This window comes from Puma concolor, chromosome B4 (genome assembly GCF_028749965.1).
Source record: "Puma concolor isolate L17-30 chromosome B4, mPumCon1.1.hap2, whole genome shotgun sequence".
Lineage (NCBI taxonomy): Eukaryota > Metazoa > Chordata > Mammalia > Carnivora > Felidae > Puma > Puma concolor.
Window position 1 is genome coordinate 133,431,689 of NC_141673.1, and position 18,099 is coordinate 133,449,787.

The window sequence follows — 18,099 nt, forward strand, 5'->3', positions numbered from 1 at the left end:
AAGGATACATGGCATGCCTCGGAGGTGGGTCCTGTGGGAGGGTGCCTCTTTGTTCCACCTCCCATTGATCAGATAATTTTATAGATGGGGATCCTTAGATATAATCTGGTTCAATCTCTCACTTTACAAATGAGATATGTATGGGTGTCCGTGCAGATACCGACTCGACCGAATGCACCGTCTGGTGATAGAAAGGATGCAAGTACGTGCCAAGATGAATCGGACAAGGCCCTTCCCCATCTTCAGAGAGTTCTCAGCCTGCTGATAAAACTAAGATGTCACAGAATAGTAAATAGTGCACTTGCACTTGGGGATCTAAGGTTTCGATTTGGTGCTGTGATCACTGAGGGGAAGAGAACCTTCCTTCCTGTAGAGAGGAGGGTGGGGTGGCGTGGGAAGGCATGGAGGAGGCTTTAGTGAGAATTCTCAGCCCAAATTAAGTATCAAACTGGGGTCAGGACGAGGCTCTGCTGGAGACACAGTGGTAAACAAGACACACAGCCCCCACCTGGGAATAATAGGGTGTGGGGGGGCAGTTAACAGACTTGAATAAAGGAGAGTGATTCGTTGATCACTCGAGGGGCCCTCTCTCGTTGCACTAACGTGGAGAGGGAAGGTGACACAGGAGCATGAGAACAGAGAGGAAACCCCTACCCCAAGCCCTCTCCTTAAGCATCCTTCACAACATGTGATTCTAGTATTCCCACACTTTGAGCGTGAACACATGTGTGGGAGGACAGGCATGTATGTGGCACATTCTGCTTTCTGTTCCCAACTGCTGGGATAAAAGGGACAGAGGATTCTTCTCCACTTTGGGAAAATAGCTTCACTGTGGTCTCTGACCTTTGGGAGATGTTATCTGATCATATGGGGAGTTTCCTCCTGTGTTTTTCCTAACAGGGGATTCCAAAGATCTGGATTTGTCGATCTACTTAATGCTGCCAGTTCAGCCCACGAGAGAAAAAGGCCAATCTGGGGGAGGGGGGGGGGGAGGCAGGGAACACGCTTGTCAACTGAATATTTCTCTATAGATTATTTGGGTCAACTGAGTGGAAACAACTCATGAGGGTTTTTTGGTTTTGTTTCAACACTGGCATTGGACGAAAACACAACGGCAGTGGCATCTAACCAACAGGTAACGGGATTTCTCTACATTTTTATGTGACTTTTAGAATAACCCTTGTCGTTATTAGTTATGTCACGGGCTACATTAGTCACGCTTTGCGAAAAATCCTAGATTATTCTCCAATATAATACATTATTTAAAAGGCCCAGGTCTTGTGTTCGCTTTTCATAAACCTGTAATTCATTCTACCTAGAGAATTCTGACTGGATGTTCTATTTTCACAGCCTACATCCCCCCTCTGCTCTGCAAACTTTTTTTTTTTTTTTTGAAAGTACCCAGCAGTAACTGGGTCACAATTCTTCAAACTTCCCTAAGGGAATAGGAAGAATGATGTGGTGCACACTTTTCCCATCTGAGACACAGTTAAGTTAAGGCAACATGCTTCATCAAGCTACCAATGTACCGAGGAAAGGTGCTGTGTCAGGACAGTATATGACATCATCTTTTTTTTTTTTTTTTCTAAAATTTTTTTTTTCAACGTTTATTTATTTTTGGGACAGAGAGAGACAGAGCATGAACGGGGGAGGGGCAGAGAGAGAGGGAGACACAGAATCGGAAACAGGCTCCAGGCTCCGAGCCATCGGCCCAGAGCCTGACGCGGGGCTCGAACTCACGGACCGCGAGATCGTGACCTGGCTGAAGTCGGACGCTTAACCGACTGCGCCACCCAGGCGCCCCTATGACATCATCTTTTAAGTGCTCTGACTCTTCGAAGTTGAGACAGCAAAACCCAAGCCCCCTTTGTGGCAAATGAGAACAACACCACCACCACCCACTTCGCAGGGCTGTTGTAAAGGTTAAATGAGATATTAAATATAAAGCACTTAGCAACATACCTAGCACAGAGAAAGCATGAATAGTTCTTAGGTCCCCCTCTAAGAAGCTAATCCCTGATCTGCAGATGGCCAGCCTGCCCTCGGGGGACACCCAGAGAGCTTCCACACAATCTCTCCCCACTCCATGCGTCTCCAAGATGTCACGTAATGGGAGCTAAAGAGCATCTACACATGGCATCCATTCAAAATTACAAAGCATGTTTTCCTCTGTGGATTTGGAATTCATCTTGGGAGACTTATCAGGCATGTGAAAGGGAAATGTCTCCTAAATGAGCTAGAGAAAGCAACGAGGAAAAAAAAAAAACGAGGCCAAGCAGTTACTTAAAACATGTCAGGATCTGGTCTATTTTTTCCATCAACATGTGCTGTTCTCATTAATGGGAGTTTCTCACACACTCTGTAAGGGAACAGGCAAAAGTGTATCTTGTTATAGCATTACGACTCATCCAAACACTTAAGGGATACAGTAACCTGTAAATTTTCTCCAGACCATAATCGCATCTTTGTGAGGTCACATGCTCATGACCTGTAACATCTCTGACCTTTGAAATACCCATAAGTCTCTTTTAATGTATCCCCCCCAATAATGAGGCAAGTTTATAATATGCACTTTGTCATAGGAGATTTGAAAACATCTGTGGGCCAAAACCACTTCTATTTTCTTGTTCGTCAAATCATTAGCCTCACTACTGGATGAAAGGTAGGCTATGTGGCCAAGGGGCCACATCCAGCCCACTTCCTGTTTTTGTATATACAGTTTTATTGCATCACGCCCAAGCTCAATCAGTTACATATTGCCTGTGGCTACATTCATGTTACAATGGCAATTGTAGTTATGACAGAGGCTGTGTGGCCAGCAAAACCTAAAGTATTTACTATCTTTGCCAACCCCTGCTCTAGATCATTCTCTTGTGTAGAAAGAATAAATTCTCCTTAATTAAGAGGCCTCTATCAAATTCTCAGAGAATTGAAACATGTTCCCTGTTATCAAATCCGGACATGTTGCTGATTAGAACAGGAATGAGAACCTGAATATGGGATTACTCAACTGTCAGGAGTCATTCATTCATTCCACCTAACACGCCGCCTCCACTGGGATAAATACTGGCATTTGAGCGTGAACAAAATACATAAAGCCTTTGGTCTCACAGAGTATAGAGTCGATGAGGGGGACACACTGACCATTTCATTAATTCATTCATTAATTCATTCAATATCTGTTATGTACCAGGAGATATCTTAGGTACTGTATTTACACCAATTATCACACAAACCATATATTCCAATGGGGAAAAGAGAGAATAAATACACACGAAAATAGTAAGTATTGGTAAGTGCTACCGTGAGAATAGCAGTGAATTATATGAAATTAAGATTTTTATGAGCGAAAAATGGCTAGATACTGGCAATTTTATGTGGTTCAGCCTATTAGGGAGATATGCTAGACTTCTGGGTGACTTTAATTTTTTGTTACGTGTATTTCTAGAGAGAGAGAGAGAAAGAGAGCACGAGCGGGGGAGAGGGAGAGAGAGAAGGAGACACACAATCTGAAGCTGATTCCAGGCTCTGAGCCATCAGCACAGAGCCTGACACGGGGCTTGAACTCACACATACCATAAGATCATGCCTGGAGCTGAAGTCAGATGCTTAACCTACTGAGCCACCCTGGCGCCCCTGGGTGGCTTAAAATTAGGGGGGTCAGGGACGGCTTCACTTAGCAGATGAAATTTGAGCTAAGACTAAAGACAAGCAGCATCCTGCCTGCAAAGAGCAAAGGAGAAGATTTCCAGGCTGGGAGAGTGATTAGTTTATGCAAATATCCTAAGGCCAAATTAAGCTTGGCTTGGTTGAGGAAGAGAAAGCAGACCAGAGCTGGAGGAACAGGAGCTGTAGGAAAGAAGGAGGTAGGCTGGAGAGGTAGTTGAGGGCTAGGTCAGGTGCCATCTTGTAGGTCAGGACGAGGATACTGGCTTTTACTTGAAGAGTAAAGTCACATGATCCGACTCATGGCTTTCAAAGTGGTCTCATTCCTCTTGTGTGGAAAACAGACTATAAGAGCAAGAATGGAAGCAGAGAAATGTGTTAGGAAGCAGTGCAGAGCTCCGAGCAATACAAAAGCATAGCAAGGAAAGTGGAGACAAGTGGAGAGTCCTGAGTGTTTGGGAGCTGAAATCAACAAGAGCTGGTGATGGTGGGGGATGGAATTAGGAGGGGAAGTGAGGGACAAGGCGGGCTGCAAGGCTTTCCGAGTGGAGTACCCGGCTGGATGGCCATGTGATTCCTAAGCCTGTGAGCAACAGAACAGAGCCAGTCTTGGGGGAGATACTACATGCACAGTCTGCGACCTCGAGTCATTTGGGGGACATAGGATCGGCTATACCGAGGAGATGCTGGGGAGCTCTAATGCCAGGTCTGGGCTGAGCATCTTAAACCAGGGGAGAAGAGATGGAAATAGAAGCAAAGGTGGTGAATAAGCTGCTCAGCACAGAAGATGGGGGGAGTGGAGACAGCTTGTCCCGATGACCATTTAGCACTTCATCTTCTGGGCTCAACTCCCTCACCTCTGAAGTTTATTTATTTATTGTGCGGTGGGGAGAGGGGGAGAGAGAATCCCAAGTAGGCTCTGCACTGTCAGCACAGAGCCCGACATGGGGCTCGATCCCACGAACAATGAGATCGTGACCTGAGCTGAAATCAAGAGTCGGACACTCAACCAACTGAACGACCACCCAGGCGGCCCTCAACCTCCTCATCTCTAAATGGGAGACTTAAACTAGATTTGGGGTTTTCCAGACTCTTCCACAGAAGTGATACAGGGGCTGGGCAGGGGTGCAGGAGAGGCCAGGTATTCAGAGCCCCACCCTGTTAAGTTCCCCCAACTGTCAACTTTTTCCCCCTCAAGAACTATCAATGAATATTGACTCTCATATCAATCCCATTGCCAGGCTGGTTCCTTTCACGGTCACTTCATTTCTCCTCCTCTATGTGCTCAGAGTATTTCTTCCTGATTTAGATGACTTTGAGTCTTTGAGTGAAGCTTTCGTGTTTGCGCTTTCTCGATGGTAGAGAGGGGAGTCTTCCTGTTGAAAATAGTTGGTGTGCGTGTTTGAGGAAGTCATGCCCCCTGAAGTAGCCAATAATTAGAACAGCCAACAGCACCATCCCCAGCCTTGACTTTTCCATTTGACAAAATGGACCTAGGATGGAATGACATCAAATATGAAGTTCCCGAGAAAGGTTGAGGACCTGAACTTGGGTCCCACCACCAGACCTTATCTTAAAACACTGAACTGTGAGGTAAACAGATTTAGAAATGGTATCTTGAGATCACTTCAGGAGCAAGAGGTCTGGCAGAACTCCAGGCCACAGACCTGGGGCAAACACCCGACGATACGCCAAGCTATGCAGGTTAAAAGCCTTTCTACCCTTGAATACCAGGCACTCTGCTCATTTGTTAATCACAGGCAGAAATGATGCTCCTTCTCTTTACTGGAACTGAGTCTCTCACCTCTGAACTTGCAAAGCTTTTTACTGACATAACTCCTGTCACCACCACCCTGGAGGGCATTAGCATACACGTCTTCATCTGCTGGTTCATCCCACTTACAAGGTCACATTGTATCTTGGCTCCTCCCACATATGGTAGGCAGACAGTGTTGGCGAGTGAATGGCTCAATGAATGGGAATTAGCCAAAGAGACGCCTCACTGTACACAATTAAGGATTTAAAATGCAATTCCCAAACACCACCCCCTTTCTAATTCCTTACCCCAGGAAAGGATCAAACACAGTTAAAAGCTGATGGAACGATGCTTGCCAAGAAGAGGTGTGGACAGAATGAACTTGGTGTTCACCCAAAGTGGTCAGTGTAAAAATGTTTCTCTTTCTCAGGACTTGCCAGTCCAAGCTTGTGAAGCCTTACTTATTCTAGGCATAAAATCAACTTTGGCTATGTTAGGCACACATTCAGGGGAAAGACAACACTATCGCCGAGTTTTAAATGGGTTAAGACTTGGATCATTATCTAAAAAGGCCTTTGGAGGGCTGCATTGCCAAAATTTGTAACACACACATTCCTAAAGCTGGGCCCCACCTTATCCACTTGTGCAATAATGTTAATAAGTTAACCACCCAAAACAATGTTTTTAAGAGCACTCTTAAGAAATATTTCAATTTTAAGAGTCGGTGACTAATCCAGTTAAAGAAAAAGGAGAATAAACTTTATTCTAATAGCTGCATCAGAGAACATTTACAGAAGTACTTTACCATCTCTTGATTAAAAATAAAATTTAAACCTACAAACAGAAGAAAATATCACGGACAGATCCATAAAAATGTTCGTGCCCTTTCGTCTAGAAATCCTGGGAATTATTTGATGAAAGCAAAAAGCTATATGCACAGATCCTTCAGTAACCTTTCTCAAAATGTCACTCACTTCAGGAATCCCTTCCTGATGCTCCAGGTGGAAACACCGCCTTCCTCTGGAACCCCAGTAATTGCCTGTACTTTCCCACAGCACTCGGTCTGTTTCACCTAGTCTCGTCTCCTCTGAACAACCAACTCCTTGCAGCCACCGTCTGCATCACCAGAACCTTTCTGATTTTCTAAGCACCCAGGACAGTGCATCACTATGGCGGTGGGCGGGGGTTGCTTGGTATGCTATCAAAAGTCCTTCATGGAGTGGAACACCTTAGAATTCTTGCAAACAAATAAAGAATCTAAATACCAGCACAGGTACATGGACAATAAAGACTACATCCTGTTATGTTGTCCTTCAGTAGGAAAATAAACACACTTTCTCCCTTTTTCTTACCCCTCAAAAAAAGTAAATGCTACCAACACATCACTAGTAGCTCAAGTGCACTATTTCCCAATAAATGAGTTGTAAAGAAACGCATATACATAGGTATATTTTAAAGCTACAAGCACAAAGATGTTCATTGTGTTGTTGTTCACACAAGGGAAGGACTGAAAACGATCTAAATTTTCAACAAACAGGGTAATTTAGTAAAATATGGTACATCAACGTCACCATGCTTTATCTAAACATTGAAATTATGGTTATGAAGGGTAGGCAGAAGCATGGAAAGAAGTTTGATATTTAACTTGAGAAAGGGCAGATTATAGAACGGCACATACTCCATGACGTACAGCACGTAGCACACGAAGTTCTAGAAAACAAGAGGTAAGAATTTTGAAGAAGAAAAGAAAATGAAGATTGGCCATTTTTTCTTTTATTTGCTCTTTTCTATTATGTTGTTGCTTTTAAAAATAATAAAACTACACAAAAACGAAGGGAGAACTCGTACGAAGGAAATAAGTAACAGCTAATTAATACAAGATAAATGTCAGGAAACAGAGGTCCCAGTAAGGTACACACTTCTATTCCTTATTTGGGCCCAATGGGGTTAGTTAGGTATTTGGGACAACATGGCATCATGGAGAACGACGTTTAATAAAAATCCCTCAATTTAACGCTTTTAGATCTTAAAAACTGACCGAAGTGGTTTCATTTGCTGGAAAATAGCACATGGTGTCAAGTTAAATCTAAAATTCATTGTGAACTCTACCAAAGGGGTCAGTTTAGACCCAAGTAGGGGGGTGGAGGGACGCAGGAACTCTGCCACTCTGCTCTCCATGGGTTCCGATTTCTCTGAGCCTCTGAGTGATGAAGAGGAGCAGAGACCTCAGCTCATAAACTGTTCTCATTTAGTTTTAGGGTCAGTTGAGCTTTTAATACTGGCTTTTCCAAGTTAGACTTGAGGAGGAGGAGGGAGAGGAGGAGGGGGAGCAGGAGGGAGAGAAGGAGGGGGAAGAGGAGGGGAGGAGGGAAGAGGAGGGGAGGAGGGGAGGGGAGGAGGGGAGAGGAGGAGGGGGAGGAGGGGAGGAGGGGAGAGGAGGAGGGGAGGAGGAGGGGAGGAGGGAAGGGGAGGAGGAGGGAAGAGGAGGAGGGAAGGGGAGGAGGAGGGAAGAGGAGGAGGGAAGGGGAGGAGGAGGAGGAGGAGGGGGGAAGAAGGGAGGGGAGGAGGGAGAGAAGAGGGGGAGGAGGAGGGGGAGGAGGAGGGGAAGAGGAGGGGAGGGGAGGAGGGGGAGAAGGGAGGAAGAGGAGGGGGAGGAGGGGGGAGGAGGAGGGGAGAGAAGAGGGGGAGGGGGAGGAAGGGGGAGGAGGAAGGGGGAGGAGAAGAGGGGGGAGGAGAGGAGAAGGGGGGAGGAGAAGAGGAGGGGAGGGGGGGAGAAGGGGGGGGAGAAGGGGGGAGGAGAAGGGGGGGAGAAGGGGGGAGGAGAAGGGGGGAGGAGAAGGGGGGGAGGGGGGAGGGGGGAGGAGGGAGGAGGAGGGAGGAGGAGGTCAGGGGAGGAACACACTGTCTCCCCAGCCTGTCTCGCCAGAGGAGCAGGGATACCGTTTTCCGGAAGAAGTTCGCTTCCCTTCGAACAAAGTCCCAGAGAGTCGGACACAGCCAGGCTCACCGCCCCCCCCCCCCGCCCCCGCCCCACCCGGAGCGCCCCGGGGCCGCAGGCGCGGGGTGCGCGGGGGAGCCGGCCGGCGCCTCGGGAGCGCGGGCCCCTCGCGGACCCGCGCCCCCCCTCCCGCGGACGCGGCCTCCCCGCGCGCCCCGGCGTGTGCGGCGGGGCGGGCGGCGGGTCCCCGCCCGTCCCTCCGCCGGACCCGCGCGGGCGGCCCCGACGGCACCGGCTCGCCCGCGGGCCGCGAGGAACTTGGCCGAGAGCGGGGGCAGCCGGGGGAGAGAAAGAAAAGCAGGCCTACCTTAAAACTTTCCAGTCTTTGAGTGGCTCCGAGTCGGAGATTAGGGACACCATGGTCTAAGGGCGGGAGGCGCGCGCAGGCCGGGGGTGGGGGGAGCGGGGCGAGGGGGAGCCGGCCGCGCGGCGGGCCGGGCGGCGGGGCGCCGGCTCTGCCCACTTCCCCGGCCGAGCGGCGCTCGCGCGCCCCGGCCGCTCTCCACCCCCACCGCGATCCCGCGCTATATTACTTCCCGGGCCCGGCTCATTTCTCCACACCACCTTTGAAAGCCCCTGTAATCTGCTCCAACTGATCAAATTTGACCTTTTTGTAGCCCACTTTATTCCAAGCACAGCTCTCGGTTAAATCTCTCTTTATTAACACCGTCCTCCTTGGCTTTCTTTTGGAACAAACACAGATCAAGCCTGAAGCCTCCAGACTTTACCAGCAATCATTTACAGATTACGGCAAGCTGCCTGCAGCCTCCTCCTCTGGGGCACTCCTCCTGTCTCTCGCAGATTTTGTGCTTTCATATTCCTAGTCAGAAGACTGGTTAGCTTTCTTTCTCTCCCCCCCCCCCCCTTTTTTTTTGTGGCTTGGGTTCTGGGACACTAAGCATCAGGCTTAGAGCTTCCCTCAGAGGCTGTAACTACATGACTGTTAGGATTTGTTTTTTAAAAATAATTTGGAAACGGGCTGCTTAACAAGCTAGAATTTACTGTGTGTTTTCTGGCAGTGATTTTGCGACACCACTTTTTTTTTCTCCCTTCTTCGTCTTCTTTCTTTCTTGTGTTTGTAAATAACATGAAGGGGGGCAGGTGTAGGATCTCTCTGAACATTAAGGGGGAAAGGGTGTGGGCTTTTCTCCCTCAAGTTGTGTACCTTTTGTCCTTTATTTAAAGCTGAACATCCTTTCAATAATCATCTGAAACCGTGCATAGCAGATGTTAAAAACAAAAACAAAACCAAAAAAACGTGTATCAGGAACAGGATTATTTTCCTCTGGCATCTCCAGCCCTCCTCTCTGTGCTGATGTAGATTCTTTGTGAGCCTACGGATTCCTTCTTTTTCTAAGCACTGCCTCTTAAGCATGATTTTCTGCTTTCGCTGGGGTTCTAGCCTAAGCTCTTTCTGCCGTCGTCGTCACAGGTCTCTGGAGTTAGAAGACCTTCAGATCATCCGGTACAGGGGGCTCCAGACCAGTGTCTCTCGGGTCACCAAGATTTTCCTCCTAGCTGCATGCCACATGAGCTTTACTTGATTCTCTCTCTTTATGTCAAATTTCTCTTTTTTCTTACACTTATTTTAAAAGGAATTTTCAAGATCATTACCGTAAATGGAAAAGCAGCTTCACTGTTCTAATGAAAGAATTTCCCCCAGACACGTAAAACTAAAGGCCCTTATCTGGGTCTTTTTTCTCTTGGCTGAAAAGGGAGTTTAACCAGTGTGAGTGGGGTAAGGATACACTTGCACCAACTGGGGACTTGCCCCACCAGGAAGAGTAAAGATTCACGGTACAATTCAATGTTGTTTGTGATGACCTGACTACCAAAAATCGTCAGCCAAGAGGAAGGTTCCATTCCAGTCTCTTGCCTTGAGGCAGAACCTATCAAGAAAGAGAAGATCTCTATTCTTCCCTGAGTCTCCATAAGGAAAGATGACGGGACAGCTCTTGGACACATCCTGCTGTTATAGTCAGGAAGTTCTTCTAGTCAACTCCAGATGCTCCTCACAGCACTTCAAATCCGCTCCCCATCCCTCTTTTCTCCACAGACCCCATCCTTAAAATATTCAGCAGACGCTCAGCTGACATATGTTTGTTCTTCTATAGTTACATATACTTTCCTTAGTGGCTGTAAATGACTCGCTTCAGAAGTACAACCATCTTTATGCTAAAATTAAAAATTAGTTCATCTCTTTTACCAAAATCATTGCCTCTTTGGGGCTTCATGCTTCTTCCTGGGCCGTATCCTTATACATAACATTATATGTATTATACTCATCATTATTACGTAGCATAATAATGGGTAAACGTATACATAATGCTTCTAATCCCCAACCTTCACCAAATAGCATGTGTGCAGTGTACCTCCAAAAGGTTTCTAATGCTTAATTAATAAAATGTTTCTCCGTTTAGAAAGTTAGCAAGAGAAAAACAAAAGATTAGAATGAGATTGTTACTGTGACTATAATGACATTGTCTTTTTATCATTAACCCGCCAGACCCCTGAATTCAGATCTGGGGAAAGAAGAGAAAGGCATCCTTAACTCTGGGAGTTCAGGGTTAATGGGTGAAAGGGGGAGGGACTTGGCTTCCAATCAAACAACAAAAGGACCAAAGCGTGCTCATAAATTATGAAATAATGTTTTTAAGCTTAGTCCTTCCAGAAACTTTTTATTTTATTTTATTTAAAAAAAAAATTTTTTTTTCAACGTTTATTTATTTTATTTTTGGGACAGAGAGAGACAGAGCATGAACGGGGGAGGGGCAGAGAGAGAGGGAGACACAGAATCGGAAACAGGCTCCAGGCTCCGAGCCATCAGCCCAGAGCCCGACGCGGGGCTCGAACTCGCGGACCGCGAGATCGTGACCTGGCTGAAGTCGGACGCTTAACCGACTGCGCCACCCAGGCGCCCCAAGAAACTTTTTAAAGGCAGTAGAATCTTTCCTTGGCATTAAATCTGGCACCAAGTTCAAGTACAGAAAGAGATAAGCGTGAAAGTTTATTACGAGGTAGAAGGAACTGTTCTAATTTCTTTAGGGTTATTAACTCGTTCAATCCTCATAACTAATTTGCTAATGAGGTAAATTAGCAGTAGCAACCCCATTTTGTTAATGCCAAGGAGGACATCTGGGCATGCGTGAAGTGAGCCAATGGTCTGAGCTCACAGGGCTGGTCACCTGTAGGGGGAGGTGTGGGATCTAGAAGGCGTGCCTTTGGACCAACTACTGCAGGCGTGCCCTCCTTTTGGAGAGGAATATTCAAGCGGAGAACACCTGCAGGGGGGTAGGACTGGGGCTGGCTGGCGTCAGGTTAGGGATGGGTAAGAGGGGGTTGTTTGAATTTCATGCTTTCACTCCCGGGGCTCCCTAGACAGACCCTAGCTTTCAGGGACACACTTTAAAATCCACATCCTGGAACTATTTGGTGGTGAGGGAAGTGAATAATCTTTTAAAGGTTGCATTGAGTCCAAAACAGGCTGAATATTTTGCTCTTCTCTTTCCTAATGTTGAGGACCACATGTTTTCTTACATGCCCCCTAGAGTAATGGCAGATTCCTCCCCCCGCCGCCCCACTCCCAGTCCTCCAGGTACTATGTTCCTGATTCTGAACAGCTGCCCATCTTATGGATCCTTCCTACTAAGAAAAAGCCCATCAGCTTCACCTGTGGGGTGCTCACTAAAAACAAACAAACCGACAAAAATACTGCCCTATTCGAAACTGGGCCAACTATTCACCTATAACTCAGGAAAAGCAATAATAAAATTTCTATACATAAAACATAAAAGGTTACGCTTCGCCTTGAGAAGACATGGGCCAAAAAATATAATCTTCCTCTCTGTCACCGTATGAACTACGAGATTTAATTTTACTTGCGTTCTTTTTCTCATATTTTGACACAATTACGCCTTTAAAAAATCAGATTATTTTGTCGTTGGTTATAATGGCTCATCAATAGTTGGCTGTCTGGAATGGTCCCTGTGTGTTAAAGACAGATTCAGTCCACATAAAGCAGTGTTCATTAATTGTCCTACAATTACCAGCAAAAGAGTCATCATTCTCCCACTCATAGAACTAATTTTCTCCCACTCATAGAACTAATTTCCTCTTTCCAGGTACAGAAACCAAAACCCAAATCCAAACAAAAAGCAACCCAGTTTTACCCAGGCCATAGTGCATCTCACATAGTTATGGTCAAAGCTGAGGATCTGTGGAAGCTCATCTTACATGTTAGAGGAGCAGGCTGCACCTGGGGCTGTGAGTTAGCTAAAGAAAAACAGAAAGCAGTCTTCTCCATCAGCTGGATGTTCGACCGGCTATTGAACAGAGGTTTGGAAAACAGGTGTGAGGTCTCAGGAAATTTCCCTCCCACAAAATGTGTAGCTGCCTGAGGGTCCAGAATTTAAGAAGTACCAAAAATAATAATAAAAGCAGTTTTGCTAAGGGGTAAAGTATACATTTTTATGTCCTCTTTTTCATTCTGTGTGTCTCCTGATTCCTAGGAATATAATTATACTGTTTTCTTTTTCTTTTAGAAAGTCTTGCTTCGCACTTATTTGTTCCTAATTCTGTTACTTCCTGATAAAAAGAGTCTTTCCCATTCTGCTTGTCCCAAATTTTTCTTTTAATTATTTGCCAGCTCTTAACTTCTCCTCAAGTGGATAAGGTTCCTCTCTCCCTTTAAGAAACTGAAACGACTAATTGGAGATACACTCTATTTCTGTAAAAGAACCTTTCCTGGTCTTGCTGATGTGCCAGAGTTTTAAAGTTGGCAGGTGGAAGGAGTTCAACTCCAAGCACTTGCTCTTGACCCTGAAAACAGGATCCAGCTTTGCGTGCTTTTCATAGCAAACCTCAGTGTGGCGAAGATGGCAGTCAGGGGTTGCCAGATAAAATATAGCACATTCTGTTAAAATTGGATTTCAGAGAAACAACGAGTACATTTTTAGTGGAAGTATACCCCCCTCCCCAATACTGCATGGGACATACTTGTAATAAAAAAATGATTTGCTTCTTTCCCCCTGAATGCCAGCTTCAGCTATGCGTCCTGTGTTTTTATTTCTTGCATCTGGCAACCCTACGCTAGACTGACTTTTAAATAAAAATAGCGAGATCACTGTGATTATTATTTTTCATTTATGGCTGTCTGTAAAGGCACCCTGATATTCGGTAAGGCATCGACATGCATGTATTTAAGTGTTCTTAAAGCTTTTCTATTGTGTTAGTTGTTATAAGCCAAACATAAAAAGCCACATTGGAGATTGCTTTTTCCACAAAGCCGGGATATGACTGAAGTATGCTTGTATCTTATTAGATATTGGATATCAATATTGGGAATTAGGAAATGCCACGCAGACTTCTTGCCTTAAGACAGGCTAGTGGAATGCATTTTTTTTTAAATTTTTTTTTTTATTTTTTTTTTCAACGTTTATTTATTTTTGGGACAGAGAGAGACACAGCATGAACGGGGGAGGGGCAGAGAGAGAGGGAGACACAGAATCGGAAACAGGCTCCAGGCTCTGAGCCATCAGCCCAGAGCCTGACGCGGGGCTTGAACTCACGGACCGCGAGATCGTGACCTGGGTGAAGTCGGACGCTTAACCGACTGCGCCACCCAGGCGCCCCAATTTTTAACTGTTGGTAACATCGATATGCTCAGATGGACGGAAGCTGACGTTCTGTAAATTGGGCAGTGTGTCTCTATCGTATTTACTTTATACAGAGTGACCTGGCGGTGAACACAGCTGCTGGGTTTTGTTTTGCACTGCGCACCAGCTCCCGCCGTACGAAATCTGTACCTGAATAGTTAACCATTAATCTTCAGTTACACAAAATGTGTATTCCACATATCCTCACATTAATGATGCCCATGGAGACAAACTTCCAAAGATGGCCGGTTTTTCTTCTTCTTCTTTTAAATAAATGAATCTAACTTGAATGGAATTTCAAGCACGTCCATATTTGCCTCCCGACACCTGATGCAGTGAAGGGACTATGAACAGAGATGTGGGTATTGGTGCTACATCCATGACTTGAGAATTGCTCCTCTGGGACACTAGGAAAAAAATGCTATTGTTTATTATTTTAATTCTAAAGGGTCTCTGAAGAGACAGCTACAAAACCTGCTCAGGGTAGGGTAAGGCCAAATGTGTTACTCAGGGTCTACGCGCGTACTGAATATTTTCTACTGATGCAAAGGCCCTTCTAACAATTGGGAAGGAATGCTTTTTGCATTTGGAGTGGTAGTCAGCTGAACGGGAGAGCAAAATGGATTGGGGGGGGGGTGGGTAGAGAGTGGGGTCCTTGCCAGGCATATTTTACAAGTGAGAAAGGAAGAGAGAGGAGACTCACACCCAGCCGGCTGCTTTTCATGCCATGCAAAGGAATCACAGGCCAAATTTGATACATATGGTGGGAAAAAAGAAAATTCAAGCTTTAACTCCTGTACGGCCACGGAAGATGAGATTTTCAAAGCTGCGTAATGTCCTTCTTTGAAGTTCCCGTCTGCTTTTGTTAGGATTCACCACTTACACCAACAGGGACAAACGAATGCCCAGAAGAAGGATGTATTGTTCAGACAGTCCCTGGATCCCAGGCCAGGGAATAAAACCTGTAACATGGATCTTATAATCTTGTTTTGTTTTTCTTTAAATGGCAGTTTCAGATTGCTCTGGTGTTTGTGTGCTTAAAGACAGGCCTCCTCAGTGGTTTTTAAAAGGGAAATCTGAGTTTTAGAGAAAAGCCATGCACAATTGCCAAGTTTTTCCAGTCAATGAGACAATGTCAGCATCTGCTCCTGGAGAAGGATGCCTAACCGGGAATATTGACCTTGAATCACTAAGAGGAAAAGATCAGCCTTTCACTATTATCCCTGAATCAAAACCAGCAGACCTAGGTGGAATTAGGTGTGCGCAAATTCACTTGAAGACACACATTAAAATACTTCATAACTTGTTAATTTAATTCAAAGTGGTTACCACTACGACAAAAACATATTGAATGATGATTGATTGTGCAAAGTGTTTATTTGGCAATCAGAGGATTCATTAGCCTGCCAAAGCAGGCTCCTGTTTGCTAGGCAAGGCAGGAACTCTCTCCAATGGTGAAGAACCATGTTTCTTTCTCTTTTTCTTTCTTTCTTTCGTTTTTTTTTTTTTTTTTTGTTAGTTTCCAGTGCATTGTAGGCCAATACTTTTGTAAAGTGCGATAAGATTGAATTACTAGAAAAAATTAAACACAGCAGAGTCACACAAAAGTATAAACCCCATTTTTAAATTACTGAATTAGTAGACATAAAATTATTCTTTAAAAACGCTATGTGTATTTAAACTCTTCCTCTCAATTACTACAATTTTTTTTAATGTTTATTTATTTTTGAGAGAGAAAGAGGGAGAGAGAATCTGAAGCAGGCTCCAGGCTCTAAGCTGTCAGCACAGATCCTGACACGGGGCTCCAACCCACAAGCTGTGAGATCGTGACCTGAACCAGAGTTGGATGCTTCACTGACTGAGCCACCCAGGTGCCCCATTACTCTTAATTATTATAAACTTTGTTTACACTTTGTTATGATCTACAACCTGCATTGCTCTGTTTTTCACACTCTGAGGAGTACTGATGAAAAGTATACTGCAACAATTATTTAAAAAAAGATTTTTAGATACTTTCAAACAAGACTTTTAGGGTCTGTATTGAATAAAGCCTTGTATGATCTAATGTGAGTAGAAACTACATCCATTTATATTGTTGATGAAATGAAAAAAATACACCAAACTCTTCTAGTAAAAAATTAGAAATGAAAATCAATTAACTTAGTAGCCAATTGATGCCAAAGTTTCTTAAAGTCACCATTTTCTGAGAAATTTTCAAATCACTTATAATTACATTAATGCTTTAAGAACTGGGACTCGAGTTCACTGAAAATAATTCTTTGTTGACTGGCAAGTTTGGAAATTACTAACTGCCTGTGACACAGCTCCAAGTGGTTCCTCTAATTCCTATTTTATTCTTCATTAGAGGAAAACAAAACACAGCTGCCAGTTTGTCACAATTTAAGATATCTCAATATATGAAAATCCAAATGTACTTCCCCAAAGATCATTTAGATTACAACATATTCGGAGGGCTTCCTTAATATATTTAATTTCCTCTGGTGTACCTAAGCATTTTTTTTAGATCACTAAACAACTGAGACAGAGTTATAAAGTAGAAAGGCCTGGAAGTGAAAATTCGAGGAACACTGTATTGATTTCACAAACCCATAGCACTTCCTGTGTACCAGACGCTGTTCTTAAGTCTTTACAAAAATTAACTCACAAAGTCCTCTTAACAACCTATGGGGCAGACTCTCTTTTCATCTTCATTTTACAGGTGAGGAAACTAAGGCACAGAGGGGTAACTGATCCCAATAGTGAGTGAGGGGAGAGAGGGTAACCGATTGCAGTAGTCAGTGGGTGGCAGAGGTAAGATATGACACTCACTGGTCCAGCTTTGGAGTCACTCTCTTTCCATACACAGCAGGTGTCTTGTAACTGACAATCAGAAAGAGGGGTAAAGCAGTTTTAAGTCATGAATATAATTTAACTGGACAATTTAACGAGCATGGCGATTTCAGTAAGGCTTTCCCATGGACATATCTGATTCATAAATCAAGGCAGAAAGCAGAAACCATAGGGTTATTCTCAGATCTCTGATGGTTCACTGAATGCTCATTCACCTCCCTTTAAAAACTACTTGTCTCTATGTCCTTTCTGAGTAAGATGACTATAGTAATATAATGACCACTCGGTCGCCTTCATACTTTCCTTGGTCAACATCCATCTCTAACTGGTCCTATACAGGAGAAAAGAACCCCTGCTTCCACCCTCATATGTGTCATTTACATATACTCTACCAAAGCAAAAATGTACATATAAAATCTCTTTAAGAATCCAGAAATAGAAGTTAAAATACAATGAGATACAGTGTTTTACTCATCAAATTGGTAAACATCTTTAAATGATTATATGTGATGGCAGAATGAGGTACAATTAAATGGGCCCATTCATATATGACTGCTGAATGTTTAAGCCACTGTCAAGAAAGCCATTTGATTAAGAAGTGACAAAAATTAAAAAAAATATTCTTACTACTTGACCCAGAAATTTCACTTCTAAAAGTTTTTATTTTTAATATTCATGTAGAGGAATATTGACTGCAATACTAATGATATTAATGAACTATTAGAGGCAACCAAAATGTCCACAAATTAAGGTACATTAAAACTATATGTGGGGCGCCTGGATGGCTCAGTCGGTTAAGCAGCCAACTTCGGCTCAGGTCATGATCTCATGGTCCGTGAGTTAGAGCCCTGCATCGGGCTCTGTGCTGACAGCTCAGAGCCTGGAGCCTGTTTCAGATTCTGTGTCTCCCTCTCTCTGACCCTCCCCCATTCATGCTCTGTCTCTCTCTGTCTCAAAAACAAATAAACGTTAAAAAAAATTAAAAAAAAAATAAAACTATATGTGCATTTAATGTTAGAACTATAAGATGGGATATTATGAAGCCATTAAAACCATGCTTTGGTGGATGACAGGCTTTCAAAATAAGTGAAAAATGCAGGGCATAGCATGTTATATAGAACATATGATCGATACTTTGTCAACTCAATTGCCAACAGTCCACAGAGATATCACAG

The 18,099-nt window shown here is 44.3% G+C and overlaps 1 protein-coding gene across 3 annotated transcripts in view; it reads right to left on the reverse strand.

The window, feature by feature from the left end:
- CELF2 (CUGBP Elav-like family member 2) overlaps positions 1-18,099 on the reverse strand; it is an 830,774-nt gene that overhangs the window by 516,650 nt on the left and 296,025 nt on the right. The window contains exon 1 of one of the 3 annotated variants that reach the window (XM_086714981.1): positions 8,728-8,844. The exons of the other annotated variants lie outside the window; for them this stretch is intronic. Within the exon in view, the coding sequence (XP_086571107.1) occupies positions 8,728-8,780 (53 nt within the window). The 5' untranslated portion in view covers positions 8,781-8,844. Of the gene's footprint in view, positions 1-8,727; positions 8,845-18,099 lie in introns of those variants that run through there. 3 annotated transcript variants of the gene reach the window in all.